Here is a 21,193-nt window from a genome sequence, read left to right as displayed (position 1 = left end):
TACTGAGTTATTAATAAGCTTTGTAGAGAATGGTTCAAATCCTGGTAGTCATTAGGGTCTTCACAGGTTTTTTCTTTGCAGAAATCACTGTAGAAAATGTTGTAAGATTAAAGATACCAAAGAAATACATGGCAAGGAAATACTGACCAATGTCAGAGGGTAAAATGGGGAAGAAGTTGTTAAAACAGCTGACTGGTAGTTCATGCACAGCATCTATTGGGGGACATTCATCCCTTGGATGAATTTTCCATTAAAAGTGACTAATGGGCTTCCCTGGTGGCACAGTGGTTGAGAGTCCGCCTGCCGATGCAGGGGACACAGGTTCGTGCCCCGGTCCAGGAGGATCCCACATGCCGTGGAGCAGCTGGGCCCGTGAGCCATGGCCGCTGAGCCTGAGCGTCTGGAGCCTGTGCTCTGCGGCAGGAGAGGCCACAGCAGTGAGAGGCCCGAGTACCGCAAAAAAAAAAAAAAAAAAAGTGACTTAACGTCCTTGCATTGTCTGGAAGGAGGTTAGAAATATTAACAATACACTTTGATATACTTTAATTTTCAGTGTGTGTTTCATGTTCTTTACAGAAATACAATTGATTTTTATATATTAATTACGTATTCAGTACTATGAACCATTATATGCCAATAAATTGGACAACTTAGAAGAAATGGACAAGTTTCTAGAAACATACACCCCACTAAAATTTAATCAAGAAGAAACAGATAATTTGAACAGAACAATCACTAGAAGTGAAACAGAATCTGTAATAAAAAAACTCCCTGCAAAAAAAAAAAAAAAACTCCCTGCAAACAGAAGTCCAGGACCACATGGCTTCACTGAGGAACTTTACAAAACATACAAAGAAGAACATATACCAATCCTTCTCAAACTATTCCAAAAGACTGAAGAGGAGGGAACACCTCCAAAGTCATTCTATGAAGCCACCATCATCACACTGATACCAAAAGCAGACAAAGACACTACAAAAAACAAAAGAAAATACACACACACATATATAGTAGAGGCCAATATCTTTGATGAATATGCATGCAAAAATTTTCAACAAACCAAATGGTGAAAAGCTGAAAGCCTTCCCACTAAATTCAGGAAGAAGACAAGAATGACCACTCTCACTGCTTCTATTCAACATAGTATTGGAAGTCCTAGCCATAGCAATCAGACAAGAAAAAGAAATAAAAGGTATCCAAATTGGAAGGAAAGAGATAAAATTGTCATTACATGCAGATGATATGATACTTTATATAGAAAAACCTAAAGCCTCCACACAAAAACTACTAGAACTGATAAACAAATTCAGCAAGGTAGCAGGATACAAGAGTAACATACAGAAATCTGTTGCATTTCTTTACACTAAAAATGAAATATCAGAAAGTAAAAAAAAAAAAAAATCCCTTTTAAAATTGCATTAAAAAAAAAATACTTAGGAATAAACCTGACCAAGTAGGTGAAAGACTTATACACTGAAAGCTATAAAACACTGGTAAAGGAAACTGAAGATGATTTAAAGAAACAGATAGATATCCCATGTTCTTGGACTGGAAGAATTAATATTGTTAAAATGGCCATACTACCCAAAGCAAGCTACAGATTGAATGTGATCCCTATCAAATTAGCTATGACATTTTTCAAAGAACTAGAACAAATAATCCTAAAATTTATATGGAACTACAAAAGACCCAGAATTGCCAAAGTAATCCTGAGGAAAAAGAACAAAGCTGAAAGCATAACCCTCCCAACGTTCAGACAATACTATAAAGCTACACTAATCAAAAGAGCATGGTATGGGGCTTCCCTGGTGGCACAGTGGTTGAGGGTCCACCTGCTGATGCAGGGGGCATGGGTTCGTGCCCCAGTCCAGGAAGATCCCACATGCCACGGAGCGGCTGGGCAGGTGAGCCATGGCCGCTAAGCCTGTGTGTCCAGAGCCTATGCTCTGCAACAGGAGAGGCCACAGCAGTGAGAGGCCCGCGTACCGCAAAAAAAAAAAAAAAAAAAAGCACGGTATTGGCACAAAAACAGACATATGGATCAATGAAACAGAAAAGAGAGCCCGAAAATAAACCCACCACCTACAGTCAATTAATCTTCGACCTAGGAGGCAAGAATATACAGTAGAGAAAAGACAGTCTCTTCTGCAAGTGGTGGTGGGAAAGCTGGACAGCCGCATGTAAACCCCTCACACCATACACAAAAATAAACTCAAAATGGCTTAAAGACTCAAATATAAGACATGATACCATAAAACTCCTAGAAGAGAACATAGGCAAAACAGTCTCTGACGTAAATTGTAACAGTATTTTCTTAGGTCAGTCTCCCAAGGCAATAAAAATTAAAGCAAAAATCAACAAATGGGACCTAATCAAACTTTGAACAGCAAAGGAAACCATAAACAAAACAAAACAAAAAGACAACCTACAGACTGGGAGAAAATATTTGCAAATGATGCAACTGACAAGGGCTTAATTTCCAAAATATACAAACAGCTCATAATACTCAATAACAAAAAAACAAACATCTCGATGAAAAAATGGGCAGAAGACCTAAGTAGACATTTCTCCAAAGAAGACATACAGATGGTCAATAGGCACATGAAAAGATGCTCAACATCACTAGTTATTAGAGAAATGCAAATCAAAACTACAATGAAGTACCACCTTACACCAGTCAGAATGGCCATCATTAAAAAGTCTATAAATAATAAATGCTGCAGAGGATGTGGAGAAAAGGGAACTCTCCTACACTGCTACTGGGAATGTAAATTGGTGCAGGTACTATGGAAAACAGTATGGAGGTTCCTTAAAAAACTAAAAACAGAAATACCACATGATCCAGCAATTCCATTCCTGGGTATATATCCAGATAAAACAGAAACACTAATTCAAAAAGATACATTCACCACAGTGCTCACAGCAGCACCATATACAATAGCTAAGACATGGAAGCAACCCAAGTGCCCAGCAACAGATGACTGGAGTAAGAAGATATGATACACAGACACACACACACACACAATGGAATACTAATCAGCCATTAAAAAGAATGAAATATTGCCACCTGCAGCAACATGGATGGACCTAGAGAATATTATGCTTAGTGAAACAAGTCAGACAGAGAAAGATAAATACTGTACGATATCATTCATATGTGGAATCTAAAAAGTAATAAAAACGAACTTATATACGAAACAGAGGCACAGAAATAGAGAACAAACTTATGGTTACCAAAGGGGAAAGGCAGAGAGGGACAGAGGACAGGGATAAATTAGGAGTTTGGGATTAGCAGATACAAACTGTTATATATTAAGACAGATAAACAACAAGGTCCTACTGTATAGCACAGGGAACTATACTCAGTATCGTTTAATAAATGATAATAGAAAAGAAGACGAAAAAGTATATATGTATAACTTAATCACTTTGCTGTACACCAGAAACTAACACAACAGTAAATCAACTATACGTCAAATAAAAAAAATTAAAGTATTCAGCACCTTGATACTTTATTATTGTAATAACTTATTTATAGCTTATTTCTGATATCAATATTCACAAACATATTACTAGGGAACAAGAACAGTCTTGTTCCTTCATTTCCAATTCTTATACCCTTCTTTTTATTGCCTTGCTCCACTGTCTAGGATCTCCTTTACAGTGTTGAATAGAAAAGGTGATGGCAAGTATCCCTGTCCTGTTCCTGAACTTAAAGTGAATGCTTTCAAAGCTTCATCAAGTTCTAGGCTGTGATTCTGGTTTTTGTAGATACACTGTGCCATGTTACAATATAACATTCTAGTTCTAGTTTGCTAAGAGTTTTAATATATAGATACATTGAAGGGATATGGAATTTTATCAAACTTTTTTTCCTGAGATATCTCAAAATATTTTTCTGGTTGATTTTCTCAAATTTAACCAAACTTGTACTGCTGGGATAAACTTTATTACCTTCCAATATACTGCTCAATTAATTTTCTAATATTTTGTATAGGATGTCTGTACATATGTTCACAAATGAGTGACGTGTAATTTTCTGTTCTACTGCCTTAGTAGAGTTTTGGTATAAAGGTTATACTGGCCTCATATATGGATGCTTGATTCCCAACAAATATGACAGTGCAAAGTAGAGAGGAAAGAATGGTCTCTGCACTAAGTGAGACTGGGACAACTAGGTCATTTAAACAGATTACAAATAATAATAGTAATAATAAAAAGCTGGATCACTACCTCATACCATATACAAAAAACAATGCCTGGTAGATTACAAACCTAAATGTAAAAAACACAACTATAAAATTTATAAGAGAATATAGGAAAACACCTCCATAAGACTTCTTACCCAACTCACATATAGTGGCAACCATAAACATGAATGATGCTCATGAAAACTGAGAATTTCAGTACATCAAAGACACTAAGAAGAGAGTGAAATAGCAAGCAAGAATGAGAACTTTTTCATTACATAAAACCTATAAACAAATCAAATAAAAAAAAAATTTAAAGATTGCCTACAAATAATAAAAAGGCCCAACTCAATGGAAACCTGAACAAAAGACATAAACAGATATTTCACAGAAAAGGAAATCCAAATGTCCAATAATCACATGAAAAGATGCTCAGCCTCACTGACAATCACAGAAATGCAAATTTAAATTGCAATGAGATACTGCTATACAACCAACTGGAAAAAATTCTTAAAGGTAGGCAATACCAACCAGAACTGTTACATACTATTGGTAGAAGTATAAATTGGTATAACCACTCTGGCAAATAGCCTGGCAATGCTGAGAAAATCTGAAGATATGTATACCCTAAAGCCTGCAATTTTATATGTAAATATATACCCCACAGATGTGTGTACCAGGCACATGTACAGAAAGTTCATAAAAAAATCGTTCTTAACAGACCTAAACTGGAAAACACAAAAATTCCCATCAAGAACAGAAAAGATAAATTGGGATATATTAATCAATGGCATTCTATATAACAATAAACATGAATGAACACTAAAAATAATGTTGAGCAAAACAAGCTAGACAAAAAGAATGCATATGATTTCATTTATCTAAAGGTCAAAACTGAGTAAAGTAAACTATGCCCATTTAAGTGGTTAATATATAAAGCAATATAGAGGAAGTGATTACCACCAAAGTCAGTATGGTACTTACCTCAATCAAGCAGGGAGAGCATCTGACTGAAAAAGGGCAAAAGGAGGTGGGAGGAATTCTAAAGTGCTGGAAATGTTCTCTTTCCTATTATTTATCCATACATATGCATATTAGAACATATAATTTATGTATTATGCACTTTTTAATATGTATATCTCACACAAAGGTAAAAAAGAAAGGATGTTTATATCCCGTCTGAGTTTCTTCAAAGAGGTACTTAATAAAATTCTCTATGAAAAAATTGCTGCAGTTGCTTACTATTTACTGCAATATTTAATTGGGCTTTCACAATTACAAACACTTCAAAGGAAACAGAAAGCAATCTTCTAAAAAGAGCAAAATGTTCCCACTGCCGTAGAAATATCTTCAGAATGCTCATGCGAAACAAGGTGTATCCTGTAAAAGGCCATCTGCTCAGGCTGTTTATTGTCTGCTACAAGTCATAATCCTATTTGCCTCAGTAATTACTTGTTCAAATATAAATATAACTGGAAAGATTAAGATTTCAGGGAATACAGAAAAAAAGACAAAGGCCATAATTCCCAGTAATTCTGTATTAAAACATCACAACAGATATCATTCACGTAGATAACCCCTTTTATGAGACTGCTCATCTTAATCACCACCTGATTTACCATTCATGAAAGAAACTATAGATTTTACTTATTTTTCTTTTCTCAAGTGTCCAGTCACTAAACCTTAAATTAGCATAAAAGCATTCGAGGGCTTCCCTGGTTGCGCAGTGGTTGTGAGTCCGCCTGCCGATGCAGGGGACACGGGTTCATGCCCCGGTCTGGGAAGATCCCACATGCCGCGGAGCGGCTGGGCCCGTGAGCCATGGCTGCTGAGCCTGTGCTCCGCAATGGGAGAGGCCACAACAGTGAGAGGCCCACGTAACGCAAAAAAAAAAAAAAAAAAAAAAAGCATTCGAAATGAATTCTATCTCTGGAAACACCTGCTCAAAAACTAGCATAGATTTAATCTATAGAAATACAACACCATAATAAAAACAGTATGCTAAGTAAGTCTCTTAACTAATCGAATAAACACAAATTATCTATTTTTCTAAGTGAACATTTTGTTAGAACAACAATCACTATCCTATATTATTTCCTATCTTAAAAGTAGCAATTTAAGTTTTATCTCATGATACTGGGACATCATCATGATTAATTATCTGATACTGGGCATACAGAGATAAAAGACATGGTCTGTGCACTTAAGAACATGGTCTAAGGGATTCAGAGCAGTAAAGAACACAGGGTCCACAGGAGCTAATATAATAAGCCCTTAACTAAGTGACATTTGAGCTTAGTCTGGAAAAAACAGAGCATCCACAAAGACGTATGCGAGCATGGGGGTAAAGGAGGGTGCCTCATCTCTGTGTGCACAAACTGCTTGTGGTTATGTGTGTGTGTGCATGTGTGTGTATGGAAGAGAAATTCCAAGTTTGAAGAGCTATAAATAGTTTAGTATGATTAGAGCAACAAGAGGTAGTATGTAGTGACAAAGTTGGGAGGTAGTTACAGGGGATGCAAAGGAGTCTACATTTTATTTAGAGGTAATGAGGAGACATTTCAGGATTTTTAGAATGAGAAATATAGGATCAAATTTGTAATGTACCTCTGCCCAATGTGATTTTGATAAAAGACATAGTCTAGGTTCTAAGAAAGAACATGGTCTAGCAGGGAGATAGACGTGCAAACAGCATAAAGTACCACAGGGGTTCATACAATGAACACCTTATCAACTAAATGGCATTTAAAGCTGGTGACAAAATTATTATAAAGTTTACCTAGAATAATACATGGGTGATAACAACTATTTTTTCAAAATGCATATGGTGCAGGGGGACAGGGAGGGAATACCCTGATATAAAAATATACAAGGTATATATACAAGGTATAATATTACTTTGCTTTCAGTTAGCTATGGCACCCAAGCATACATATTTCTCTTGTTCCCCAAGCATGCTGAAATGACAATAAAGTAATACAAAATGTAATAAATTTATAAACTCATGGAGATTTTAGAAGGTGATATCAAACAACCAAAGATTCTGATAAATTCAGTGGGGAAAAAAAGGAGACTCAAATCATTTTGGTAAACTTGTGAAGAAGGACCCAGTGCTCAGTGCACACATCAGAGAAGACTGTAGTGGAGGTGGGAGCCATTTTTCACAACACAAATCCCTGATGTCAAGAGATATACAAAGTGGAAGTGACAAAGGAACTGAAAAATCATAGGAAAAGTGGTGCCCAGAACAGATCTCCCTCCCTTCTTCTCAGAGAGATGAGAGAAAACCCATACCAATTACCTTTATGAAATAATCTAGTCCTCCATTCATAAGTGTAAAACAAAAGGAATCCTTAACTATTTGAGATAGGGGAAAGATGTAAGGACATCTCATAAACAACAAGTACTACCAGGCAGATAATTTCAATGCAGGGGCCAGACTTGCAATCAGAACAAAGCTATTCCATGAGCTGCCTCCCTCCCAAATGTACCATTTGTGTTTACAGGAGTGTAGCTGTGCAATTACTAACACTGGGGACATTTATTATTTAAAATTAGCAATAGCTTAGCTTCTACCACAATGAAAAAAAACGAAGAAAGAATAACCTGGATTCAAGCAGAGACAATAGGTTTTCAGTCTTTCGTGTTGACAATTTATCTGGCTTTGAATGTTTGATGTCCTGGATCTTGAAAATACATTCATTCATTCATTCATTCATTGAGTAAGTACGTACACTGAATACCTACCTGTGTGCCTGGTACCCTCCCAGGAGGTTGGGGCACATCCGTGAATGAAATGGAGAAAAATCCCTGTCTAACCTTAGGGAGCTTATATTTTTAGTAAAGCTTACATTTTCATGTATTTCATCTCCTGTAACCTAAGTCTTTAAAAAGCCTTACCAAAATATTCATAGTGAGATCTCATACCAGGATTAGAGGTAATTTTTAGTTTCTCCTTTATTCTCTCATGTCTTCCCAACACAAAAACAACTTTTTACCCCTTTCTTCCTTTATTTATTTAAAGGGGAAAAGAATTGGTAGGAAAGTCAATCTGGCTGCACTAAGAGAGTACATGACAGAAAACCAAATAACTGAATACAAATAACCGAGCTACTTATGTGCAGATGTGTTAATTCATGTGAGTCTGTACGCAATACAAGAATGTGAATTAAGGTATGGATTTAAGAAACATCAACGAGGGACTTCGCTGGTGGCTCAGTGGTTAATAATCCGCCTGCCAATGCAGGGAACACAGGCTCGAGCCCTGGTCCAGGAAGATCCCACATGCCACAGAGCAACTAAGCCCGTGTGCCAAAACTACTGAGCCTGTGCTCTAGAGCCTGTGAGCCACAACTACCAAGCCCTCGTGCCACAACTACTGAAGCCTGTGCGCCTAGCACCCATGCTCCAAAACAAGAGAAGCCACCGCAATGAGAAGCACACCCACCCCAACAAAGAGTAGCTCCTGCTCGCTGCAACTAGAGAAAGCCCGAGTGCAGCAACAAAGACACAACGTAGCCAAAAATAAAAATAAATAAATAAGTAAATATAAAAGACACATCAACTGTAGACAAAGGATGGATTTGAGAAACAGTAAGGCTTTTCAAGAGGACTCTATCTCCAGCAAGTTTGCTGATGGAGACGTCAAGTTTGAGTCCCAGGTTTCCATTTTGACCTGTGAGAAGAGTTAATGCAGGTCTGTTCTCTCAGTTCTTACTTATCTCTGTAACCATGTCAATAATTCTTCATCAAACCCTAAGAACAAAACTCCTGAACATTCATGTAGTTTCTGGTTAATGATGCTATTCTATACACGTGAAGCTGCAGACCAAGACAAATCAGGAGGACAGCATGTTTAAAGTAAACATGAAGATTAATGATATGTACCTGGTATCTGACATGGGTTCGTACAATGGCTGGTCACACAACAGGTATGTGCCTATGTGACCAGTTCTCTTTGAGAACTATAGACTCTAAGACTCAAGCAAACTTCTTTGGGTAGAGACATCTCATTAGAGTTTCTGAGGTTCACAGCTAGAAGGAAAAGTACATCTTGTGTGATTCTTGCAGAGAAGAAAGGATTTTGTGGAAGCCTGTACATGACCTCCTTACCTATGGATATCTTTTTCTTACTGTCCCTGGACTATATCCTTTGCTGTAATAAATCTTAGCTGTGAACACAACTTTATATTGAGTCATGTGAGTTCTTCCAGTGAACCACTGAACTAGTGGGTAGTCACAGGACCCCCAAGACAGGACCACTGAGTTGACACAAAATTAAGGGGATGGTGGGACACAAGAAAAACTGAACTTAGTTTCCACGTAAGGTGTCTTGATCACCTTCATTACCTTCATTAGAAGACTCCTGAGCAGCAATTTTTTTTTTTTACCATTTTAGCTTCATCAGTGGTTCAAAGTTCCCTTCAGCTTTAACTTGCTCTTCTATTATTTCTATTATATTTATAAACAAATATGAAGAAACATCCCTTACTTCAAGGATTTATCCGGTGCATTTTGTGATCTTGTTCCAAATATTATATATACCACCATATTTAAATTCATTAACTTACTTTATTCTTCTCAAAAACCTTTCACTAAGTATCTACCACATATAAGACACTTTGCCAGGTGTTATAGGGATAAAAATATTAAGAAGATAAAGCTCCTCTCCTAGAATCCAGAGAAGGACATTTACATAAATATGACAACAGATCTAGGCTTTTCTTAATGTTTCATTTTTAACAGTATTCTAGACACAGGCAATATAAAAGACTGCATCTTTAATGTCATACTGAGATTGAAAGCACTGCATTGTAGCCATATGATAGATCAATCTTCTCATGAAAACTCCTCTGCAATAACATCCAAAAGTCTGAATAATGAGCTATTCCACAGCGGAGTCAATGAGAAACCAAAGGCAGCCAGAGTAATGGCAAAAATATTGCCAGAAGCTACCTCTGCTTCCTGAGGGTGAACACTGGATACAACTGTCTGGCAACTGAATAGCTTTGCTGTCCTTAGGTAAGTTTATGTTTCTGAAATGATCATTCACTGGAATGTGACAGCTAGAAAAAGAAACAATTTCTCATTCCTTCCATATTCACTTTGAGTTCTATTTGCCCCTGTTAATATAACACCTTTAAAAATCCATATTCTACTTTATTCATGTCTACAACCTCAGAACTGCAAGCCTGACTTTCTTATTAAGTCCCAATTTATATACAAATAATTTATATATGTATATAAGCCCTAATATATATATATTAGTTTACATTAAAGCCAAAACTTACTCCATTCTACACTCATTTCTTTAGAAATGTTAGATCTGTTTTTTAAACAAAGAAAAGAAATAATTATTTTATCATTACTTTGAACATAATTCAAGGATTGTAAGTCGAATATATCTAAAAGAATAAAGAAACATGTATTTTAAAAGTATCCGTCTTTTAGAATTTAAAGTACTTTTTTCAGATGTAAGCTTATGGAGTTTTAGAGAAATCCTGCTGTTTATAGATTTCTGACAGAGAAAGAAGCTTAAGAATTGCTAAAGACAATCACAGCCTGCTAATCAGAAGAGTTGCTTTCACTGACTGATGATAGTTCTAGAAAACTCCAGTGCAATAATAGACAAGTATAAGAGAAGCTTAGGGTAGATTTCAAGGGAGGAGAGTGAATACGGAATACAGCTGGCTAATGCTTGAAGCTTTATGGTGTAAGAGAATAGACTGTGAAACAGAAAGAATACAAAAAAGAGAGTCATCGTATGTTGGTGGGATAGCTGCAAGAAATGATCATTTTAGAAACATAACCAACCAAATGTAAAGTATTATTGGAGGCACTGGTGCCAAGCCAAACACACCACTACAATTATCACCTAATATTATTATAATTACTAACGTTTAGTAAGCAGTTACATGTCAGCCACTTGGTAAAGCACCATAAATGGATTCAATCCTTATAATAATCTTGTGAGATAGGTACTACCATCAACCCCATCTTATAAATGAAGAGATCAGGGCTTCCCTGGTGGCGCCGTGGTTGAGAGTCCGCCTGCTGATGCAGGGGACGCGGGTTCGTGCCCCGGTCTGGGAAGATCCCACATGCCGCAGAGCGGCTGGGCCTGTGAGCCATGGCCACTGAGCCTGTGCTCCGCAGCGAGAGAGGCCACAACAGTGAGAGGGCCACATACAGCAAAAAAAAAAAAAAAAAAAAAAAAAGAGACCAGGGTTAAAGAAGTTAAGCAATTTCCCCATTTTCATAAAGCTAAATAGTCAAAAAGCCAAAATTAGAAATCAAGTCATTTGATTCCGGATGCTGAGAGAAGTATGCTATTCTGCCTCCTCAACTGGAAGAATAATGGGCCAGTAAATGCTGGGGATATTAACATAAACTGTTTCCTGAATATTCTTCTACAGGGACATTCACAAACAGAAGGACAGAGGTTATATCACCCCACAGTATAAATTTCAAATATTCAAATGGAAAACAAAGGAGAGATGCTGAGAACACTATGGAAATAGCTATCTTTTCACAATATAAAAAAGGCAGGGGGTGGAGTCAAGATGGCGTACTAGGAGGACACGGAATTCACGTCTCTGAACAACCAGGGCACCTACCAGGCACCAGTGGGGCACCATGGACACCTAAGGGTATGGAAGGAACCCCCAGCAACTGGGTAGGACGGGAGCTATGGGGGGGTAGTGAGAGGGGAGGAAAAGTGAAGGCAGGACGGGACTGGTGGTGAGAGGGGTGGTTGGGGGAGGGGAAGGGATCCCATGTCCGAAGGCGGAAATTGGGGACCACTGGGAGGGCTGAGGATCAAAAGGGAGTGTGGCCAGCTTTCCCCTGCCCACTTGGGGCCCCAGGAGCTTGCTGAGATCCCGGGCCTGACCTTCTGCCCATCTAGGCCCCCTCCAGCCACGAGGGTCCTGAGGGAGTGGGAGGGAGGGAAGGGGGAACAAAAGTAAAGGCCAGACCTCCCGGACGGGCATCCCTGAGGGGTGGCTGGGGAAGGAGAGGAGTTCCTACACCCAGTGGGACACACACACAGTTAGGGGTCCAGCGGGGACCAGGGAGATCCTGGGGGAGACAATGGGCGTGGGGGGGCATGGAAGAGAACACGGCCAGCGCTCTCCCAGTCCACTTAGGCACCAGGGAGCCTACCTAAAACGAAGATTACTTTACCCAAAAAGGATCTCATTCAGAATTGATGGAGAAATCAAAAGCTTTACAGACAAGCAAAAGCTAAGAGAATTCAGCACCACCAAACCAGGCTTACAACAAGTGCTAAAGGAACTTCTGGAGGCAGGAAACACAAGAGATAAAAAAGACCCAAAAAAACAAACCCAAATCAATTAAGAAAATGGTAATAGGAACATACATATCAATAATGACCTTGAATGTAAATGGATTAAATGCTCCCACCAAAAGACACAGACTGGCTGAATGGATACAAAAACAAGACCTATATATATGTTGTCTACAAGAGACTCACTTCAGACCTAGGGACACATACAGACTGAAAGTGAGGCGATGGAAAAAGATATTCCATGCAAATGGAAATCATAAGAAAGCTGGAGTAGCAATACTCATATCAGATAAAATAGACTTTAAAATAAAGAAAGTTACAAGAGATAAGGAAGGACACTACATAATGATCAAGGGATCGATCCAAGAAGAAAACATAACAATTATAAATATTTATGCACCCAACATGGGAGCACCTCAATACATAAGGCAAATGTTAACAGCCATAAAAGGAGAAATCAACAGTAACACAATCATAGTAGGGGACTTTAACACCCCACTTACACCAATAGACAGATCATCCAGGCAGAAAATAAATAAGAAAACACAAGCTTTAAATGACACAACAGACCAGATAGACTTAATTGATATCTTAAGGACATTCCACCCAAAAGCAGAAGAATACACTTTCTTCTCAAGTGCACACAGAACGTTCTCCAGAACAGATCACATTTTGGGTCACAAACCAAACCTAGGAAAATTTAAGAAAACTGAAATCATATGAAGCATCTTTTCCAACCACAACGTTATGAGATTAGAAATCAATTAAAGGAAATAACAGTAACAAACACAAATACATGGAGGCTAAAGAGTGTGCTGCTAAATAACCAAGAGATTACTGAAGAAATCAAAGAGGAAATCAAAAAATACCTAGAAACAAATGATAACGAAAACACGACAATCCAAAACCTATGGGATGCAGCAAAAGCAGTTCTAAGAGGGAAGTGCATAGCAATTCAGGCTCACCTCAAGAAACAAGAAAAATCTCAAATAAACAATCTACCTTATACCTAAAGTAACTAGAAAAAGAACAAAGAAAACTCAAAATTATAGAAGGAAAGAAATCATAAAGATCAGAGCAGAAATAAATGAAATAGAAACAAAGAAAACAATAGCAAAGATCAATAAAACTAAATGCTGGTTCTTTGCGAAGATAAACAAAATTGATAAACCTTTAGCCAGACTCATCAAGAAAAAAGGGGAGAGGATGCAAATCAATAAAATTAGAAATGAAAAAGGAGAGATTACAACTGACACCGCAGAAATACAAAAGATCATAAGAGACTACTACAAGCAAGTATATGCCAATAAAATGGACAACCTGAAAGAAATGGACAAATTCCTGGAAAAGTACAACCTTCCAAGACTGAACCAGGAAGAATTAGAAAATATAAAGACAAATCACAGGTAATGAAATTGAAACCATAATTAAAACTACTAGAACTAATCAATGAATTTGGTAGGGTTGCAAGATACAAAATTAATGCACAGAAATCTCTTGCATTCCTATACACTAACAAAAGATCAGAAAGAGAAATTAATGAAACAATTCCATTTACCATCTCAACAAAGAGAATAAAATACCTAGGAATAAACCTACCTAAGGAGGCAGAAGACCTGTATTCAGAAAACTATAAAACACTGATGAAAGAATTCAAAGATAATATAAACAGATGGAGAGATATACCATGCTCCTGGATTGGAAGAATCAATATTGTGAAAATGACTTTACTACCCAAAGCAATCTACAGGTTCAATGCAATCCCTATCAAATTACCAATGGCATTTTTCACAGAACTAGAACAAGAAATTTTACAATCTGTATGGAAACACAAAAGACCCTGAATAGCCAAAGCAATCTTGAGAAAGAAAAACGGAGTTGGTGGAATCAGGCTCCCTGACTTCAGACTATACTACAAAGCTACAGTAATCAAGACAGTATAGTACTGGCACAAAAATAAAAATACAGATCAATGGAACAGGACAGAAAGCCCAGAGATAAACCCATGCACATATGGTCACCTTACCTTTGATAAAGGAGGTAAGAATATACAATGGAGAAAAAACAGCCTCTTCAATAAATGGTGCTGGGAAAAATGGACAGCTACATGGAAAAGAATGAAATTAGAACACTCCCTAAAAGCCATACACAAAAATAAACTCAAAATGGATTAAAGACCTAAATGTAGGGCCAGACACTATAAAACTCTGAGAGGAAAACATAGGCAGAACACTCTATGACATAAATCACAGCAAGATCCTTTTTGACCCACCTCTTAGAAAAATGGAAATAAAAACAAAAATAAACAAATGGGACCTAATGAAACTTAAAAGCTTTTGCACAGCAAAGGAAACCATAACAAGACAAAAAGAGAGAATTTCCATTTCTCAGAATGGAGAGAAAATATCTGCAAATAAAGCAACTGACAAAGGAGTAATCTCCAAAATATATAAGCAGCTCATGAAGCTCAGTACCAAAAAAAACAAGCAACCCAATCCAAAAATGGGCGAAACACCTAAACAGACATTTCTCCAAAGAAGACATACAGATGGCCAACAAATGCATGAAAAGATGCTCAACATCACTAATCATTAGAGAAATGCAAATCAAAACCACAATGAGGTATCACCACACACTGGTCAGAATGGCCATCATCAAAAAAATCTACAAACAGTAAATGCTGGAGCGGGTGTGGAGAAAAGGGAACCCTCTTGCACCGTTGGTGGGAATGCAAATTGATACAGCCACTGTGGCAAACAGTATGGAGGTTCCTTAAAAAACTAAAAATAGAACTACCATATGACCCAGCAATCTCACTACTGGGCATATACCCTGAGAAAACCATAATTCAAAAAGAGTCATGTACCACAGTGTTCACTGCAGCACTATTTACAATAGCCAGGATATGGAAGCAACCTAAATGTCCATCAACAGATGACTGGATAAAGAAGATGTGGCACATATATACAAGGGAATATTACTCATCCATAAAAGGAACAAAGTTGAGTTATTTGTAGTGAGATGGATGGACCTACAGTCTGTCATACAGAGTGAAGTAAGTCAGAAAGAGAAAAGTACCATATGCTAACACATATATATGGAATTTTAAAAAGTGGTACTGATCAATCTAGTGGCAGGGCAGGAATAAAGACGCAGATGTAGAGAACAGACTTGAGGGCATGGGGGGAAGGGGAAGCTGGGATGAAGTGAGAGAGTAGCAGTGACGTGTACACACTACCAAATGTAAAATGGATGGCTAGTGGGAAGCTGCTGCATAGCACAGGGAGATCAGCTCAGTGCTTTGTGTATCCCACCTAGAGAGGTGGGATAGGGAGGGTGGGAGGGAGGCTCAAGCGGGAGGGGATGTGGGGATATATGTATACATATAGCTGATTCACTTTGTTGTACAGCAGAAACTAACACAACATTGTAAAGCATTTATACTCCAATAAAGATGTGGAAAAAAAAAAGGCAAAGGAGAACATCTTTGAAGAAAAGTACAATGTTGGCTCATCCAAAACAAAAAGGTCGGATTTTCAAACTCTATAGGTTCTAAGTAAAGCAAACTACTGAATGCAACCAATACATGCACTGTGAGTAGTGAAATGGAGAGACAGCATAGTAAATTGGCTTTGAGTATGGACCATGGAGTCAGGCTGCCTGGGATCTAATCCTGGCCGCACTACAAATAAGGAGAGTTACATAGTCTCTGTGTCTCAATTTCCTAATCTCTATAAAAACAAATATATATATATATATGTACTATTTCTGTACCTACCTCAAAAAATAATTAAATAGAAAGTACTAAGTTAATGTTAGCAACTTTTATTGTTAAATTTAAGTACCTAGAATTGAATGCTAAGTCATTTTCAATAAACGCTCTCATGCAAAATTTCCATACACTCCAGCACTAAATTTCATACACAATGAATTTGATTATAATCATTGTACAAACATATTTCTAAAAAGTCACTAGGAATCAGGGCTTCTGTGAAATAAAATGAAAACAAAACAAAATAAAATGAGTGCTATCACTATCTTTTTCTTCCATAAGGGAATTAAAATGAGAGCACATCTAGTCTCACCTTACAGAAATCAAAAATGACAAATGAATACATAAATGAACATGGTCTTTCATAAGATGAGAATTTCTAATAGAAATATCTTACTGTAATCTTACTATCACAACAATAAAATTTTGATAATTCATCTAAAACAATCTCTTCTTTGGGACAGTGGTTCTCACATCTGTTTGGATGGTAATGCACAAGCAAGAGAGGGTGCTCTTTACAGAACCCCCAAAATGATGATGTTGTAGTTAATGGCAATATAAGAAATAAAAAAAACTTTACTAGATTATGGACTGAATATGCGTATGCAACATAGATGCATATTCTCTAATATGAAAATAATAACCACAAACCTCTATCTATGAAAAAATCTAAGCAAGAGCAATGTCATTTTTTCATTAACATTAATTTGGTACTTGTTAGTAATAACAGTTGCTAACTTCTGAATACCTACTACATGCCAGGGCACGCAATATGCCAAAGAGACTGAGGTGCATATCTTACTTGTAACTTATTTACCTTACTCATAACCATATGAGGTAGTCATCATTATTTTCATTTTGACAGTAGAACAACTGAGGTTTCAAAGAGGTTAGATATAATTTAACTGAAGTTCAAACAACAGGGAAGGGAAAGAGCAAGGACTCAAACCTGTCTGACTCAAACTTTGCACTCAACCACAACACTAGACTTCAATGTAATAAAATCTAAAAATTTAAACATTTTACATAATTAAATTTTATATGAATCAGAAATGATCAATATTAACCAATTTTAAGAATAAAACATATGTATCAGTGGGGAGGACCATTTAAGAATCATTGCCGAGAATCTAACATAAGCATGGCAAAAGCTGTTAAAAGAGTAGACCTTAAATGTTTCCAACACAAAAAAGCAATGGTAATTATTTCATGTGACACAATGGAGGTGTTAGCTAATGCTATGGTGGTAATCATTCTGTAATATATTCATGTATAAAAGCAATACATTTTACACCTTAAAATCACACAATATTATGTGTCAATTATATCTCAATAAAGCTGGGGGAAAAAAGAATCACTAATAAGCCTGCTATTAAAATTATTCTGGAAATTATTCCAAAGTTCCAAATGTAACATGCTTTGGCTAAGTACACAGCTAACAAAATCTAGTTCTAAAAGCTGTAATTCAAATGAAGGTCTTCTTACTAGGTTATAAACCAACTGTAAAATCGATCACGGATCAATTAACCTAACTTAATTCCTCAAAGAGAGGAGATATTTTTAGAGAACATAATTAAGTTTGTAGCCATTCTGGAATTTACTTATTTTAATTTGATGAGGCACAAGGGCTAGTGTTGTCAAAAAGAAAAAGATAATCCTTAGTCTTTTTAGTTGAACTGCTATTTGCTAAAGGAAATACTACTGATATATTGAGTTTTGTAGCAAGTCTTCTAACACTGCCCTATATGTCCATGATTTCTAATTTCATATTATTGTAATCAGCATATCTATAGCCATAATTGGAAGGACAGAAAACTATATAAAAATAATTCTCATCAATGAGAAGAACAATGAAAAGATTATTCATAGCTCAAACATGTCTAGGTCAATCCAACTTAAAATCTTATTATTCTGGAATGAATTTTTACTAAAAGCCAAGTGTCTTGAGTCTGCATTGGATAGCTATTAAAGACAAGAAAATCAATTGATATTAATCATTAAATTTAAAAATAATCTTAAGTCAAGCCATAAAATGCATCTACCTTATGATATGCATTGCCTGGTAAAGTATTTCAGACTGATCAACTCCAAGAACCTTCTTTGCCCCAGCTTTAGCAGCAAACATAGAGAGAATTCCAGTTCCACAACCAACATCCAAAACTACCTGGTGTAATAAAAAAACAGATGTTATCGAGAAGGTCTAATACTTTAAATCCTATTCATATATGATGATGTTTCTGGCTAGGAATAGATAACAAAATTTAAACTTTACTGATCAAATATGGTAATAATTTCTCTTTGGGGAAATAGAAAATATAATTATATTAAGTTGTTTTAAATTCGTAACAGTGTTTTGGCCACAGTCTGCTGCAATCAGATGCAACAATGTAAATTTAAGAAATGTTTTATATGAAATAAGCAATTCCCACAGACTTATTAAGGGGGAATTAATTAGTCTCTTTTTTATTTCCTTATTGTATGTATGCTCTAATTTAGGCTTAGTAATTCTAAATTTTAACAGAAATAAACTTTCTCAAGTTTGAGTGGCAGGAATTAAGCAAGATAGCCTGATCCAGTACAATTTAAAAATGGTTATAAAGGAATCATGAATGGAATATTACTCAGCCATAAAAAGAAACAAAATTGAGTTATTTGTAGTGAGGTGGATTGACCTAGAGTCTGTCATACAGAGTGAAGTAAGTCAGAAAAAGAAAAACAAATACTGTATGCTAACACATATATACGGAATCTAAAAAAAAATTGGTTCTGATGAACCCAAGGGCAGGACAGGAATAAAGACACAGACGTAGAGAAGGGACTTGAGGACACGGGGCAGGGGGATAGAAGGAGAAGCTGGGACAAAGTGAGAGAGTGGCATGGACATATATACACTACCAAATGTAAAATAGCTAGGTAGTGGGAAGCAGCCACATAGCACAGGGAGATCAGCTCGGTGCTTTGGGACCACCTAGAGGGGTGGGATAGGGAGGGTGGGAGGGAGGCACAAGAGGGAGGGGATATGGGGATATATGTATAAATATAGCTGATTCACTTTGTTATACAGCAGAAACTAACACAACATTGTAAAGCAATTATACTCCAATAAAGATGTAAAAAAAAAATAAAGGAATCATGGATATAGAATATTGCCATAACCGCTCCACTTCCAAAATTAAATGTTCAACTCATTTTAATAATACAGGTACAATAAAAACAAACTGGCTTCTAGAACTCAGTAACTTGAGAGTTTAATTTTTAAAAATGATATTATCATTGGTGAAAGAAATAAGAAGAACCAAATTTAAGATGTTATTGGGGATAGGCAGGGAGCAATTACTTCTAATCAAGAATTTCACACGGTTCTTCCCAGAACAGTATAGTGAAACCTGCTTGGTTCATAGTAAAAAACAAAAACTAATTACCAAGGAAACACATTCAGCAAAATACTCAGAGGTACACTAGAAATTACTGAAAACTGTAGTGCCTTAAGTCTTTCATTACCAATGACCTGAAACCCTATATACTTGTCTCAAAATATGAAATTATTTCAGTAGTCTTCTACTGTAAGTATTCACTGAGCATTACTAAGTGCAGGTATTGATCATGGTGATGGGGTACAGCAACAAACAAGACCAAGTCCCTGTCCTAATAGAGCTTACAATCTTGTGGGGGAGACAATGAACAGACCAAGAATAGAGAATAAAGAACAGAGAATGTTAACAGAGAATAGTAGTGTTATAAAGAAAACTCAAGCACAGAGTAGAGATTAGAGCAAGGGGCGGGGGGACACAGTCTTTTAGAATTTTAGATAGGTCTGCGAATACTTCTGATACATGCGAGCAGAGAAGGAAATGAAGTAAAGAAGCGTGCCAGGCAAAGATCTGGAGGAAGTGTCTTCTAGCCATATAAGATATTAAATGCAAAGCACAAGATTCCAGGCAAAGCAAGAAGGCCACTGTAGCTGAGCTGGGTGAGAAAGGTTCCTTGGCGGTGAGATCAGGGTTAAGCAGGGGTCAGATCACATAAAGCCCTTGGATTTTATTCTGAGTAATGGGAAGCTACTGCAAGAAAAATAGAACTAGAATTAAGAATCTATTATATTTTTCAACAATTACTTTTTCACTAGGTAAAACATTCATACAGTTTAAACATCAAAAAGTGTATTTCTTATTTATCCTTCAAAATAATTCTTATGCATATACGATGCAATACTATATATGTATTTCCTTCCCTCCTTTATACAAATGGAAGCATATTATACCCACTGTGCTACACATTGCTTTTTTCCTTAACAATATAATTTAGAGATCTTTCCATATCAGTTTATAGAACTTCTTTCTCTTATATAGCTGTATAGGATTCCGTATCTTGGTTGTACCATAATCTACTGATCCAGTTCTCTACTGATGGACATTTACGTAGTTCCTGAAATTTTACCATGACAATCAATGCTGTAAATAACATTATACCTAATCCCATTCATACATGAGTAACTCTACAGATGTACAAAGGAGTAAATCTATTCCTAGAAATAAAAACACTGGAACAGAGAGAATATACATATTTGTAATTCTGCTAAACATAAATTACCCGCCATATGGCAATTCTACTCATGAAGACTCAAATCAGCAATGTGTAAGGGCCAATTTCCTCACAGGTGACACTAGCCCATATAATCAAACTTTCAGATTTCTGCCAATATGGCAAGTACAAAATAATGATATACTGGTCTAGATTTAATGTGCATTTCCATTATCATGAGGCTTTGCAACATATTTCACATGTTGTAGAGCCATCTGTAGTTCTATGTGAACCATCTATTTTAGCCTTTCTCCATTTCTCCACCAAGTTGTTAGTCCTTCTCTTACCAAATTTCTCTTATCAAATTTTATCAAATAAGAGTTCTTTCTTAGTTAAGAGCAG

At 36.7% G+C, this 21,193-nt stretch overlaps 1 protein-coding gene across 4 annotated transcripts in view; it reads right to left on the bottom strand.

The window, feature by feature from the left end:
- Window positions 1-21,193, bottom strand: part of PRMT3 (protein arginine methyltransferase 3) — a 134,355-nt gene that overhangs the window by 88,263 nt on the left and 24,899 nt on the right. For all 4 annotated transcript variants that reach the window (XM_065882044.1, XM_065882041.1, XM_065882043.1 and 1 more), the window contains one exon: window positions 18,313-18,434. In XM_065882044.1, the coding sequence (XP_065738116.1) occupies window positions 18,313-18,434 (122 nt within the window). The remainder of the gene's footprint in view (window positions 1-18,312; window positions 18,435-21,193) is intronic.

Source organism: Phocoena phocoena, chromosome 8 (assembly GCF_963924675.1).
Source record: "Phocoena phocoena chromosome 8, mPhoPho1.1, whole genome shotgun sequence".
NCBI classification, from domain to species: domain Eukaryota; kingdom Metazoa; phylum Chordata; class Mammalia; order Artiodactyla; family Phocoenidae; genus Phocoena; species Phocoena phocoena.
This window is presented reverse-complemented; position numbering and strand designations above follow the sequence as displayed.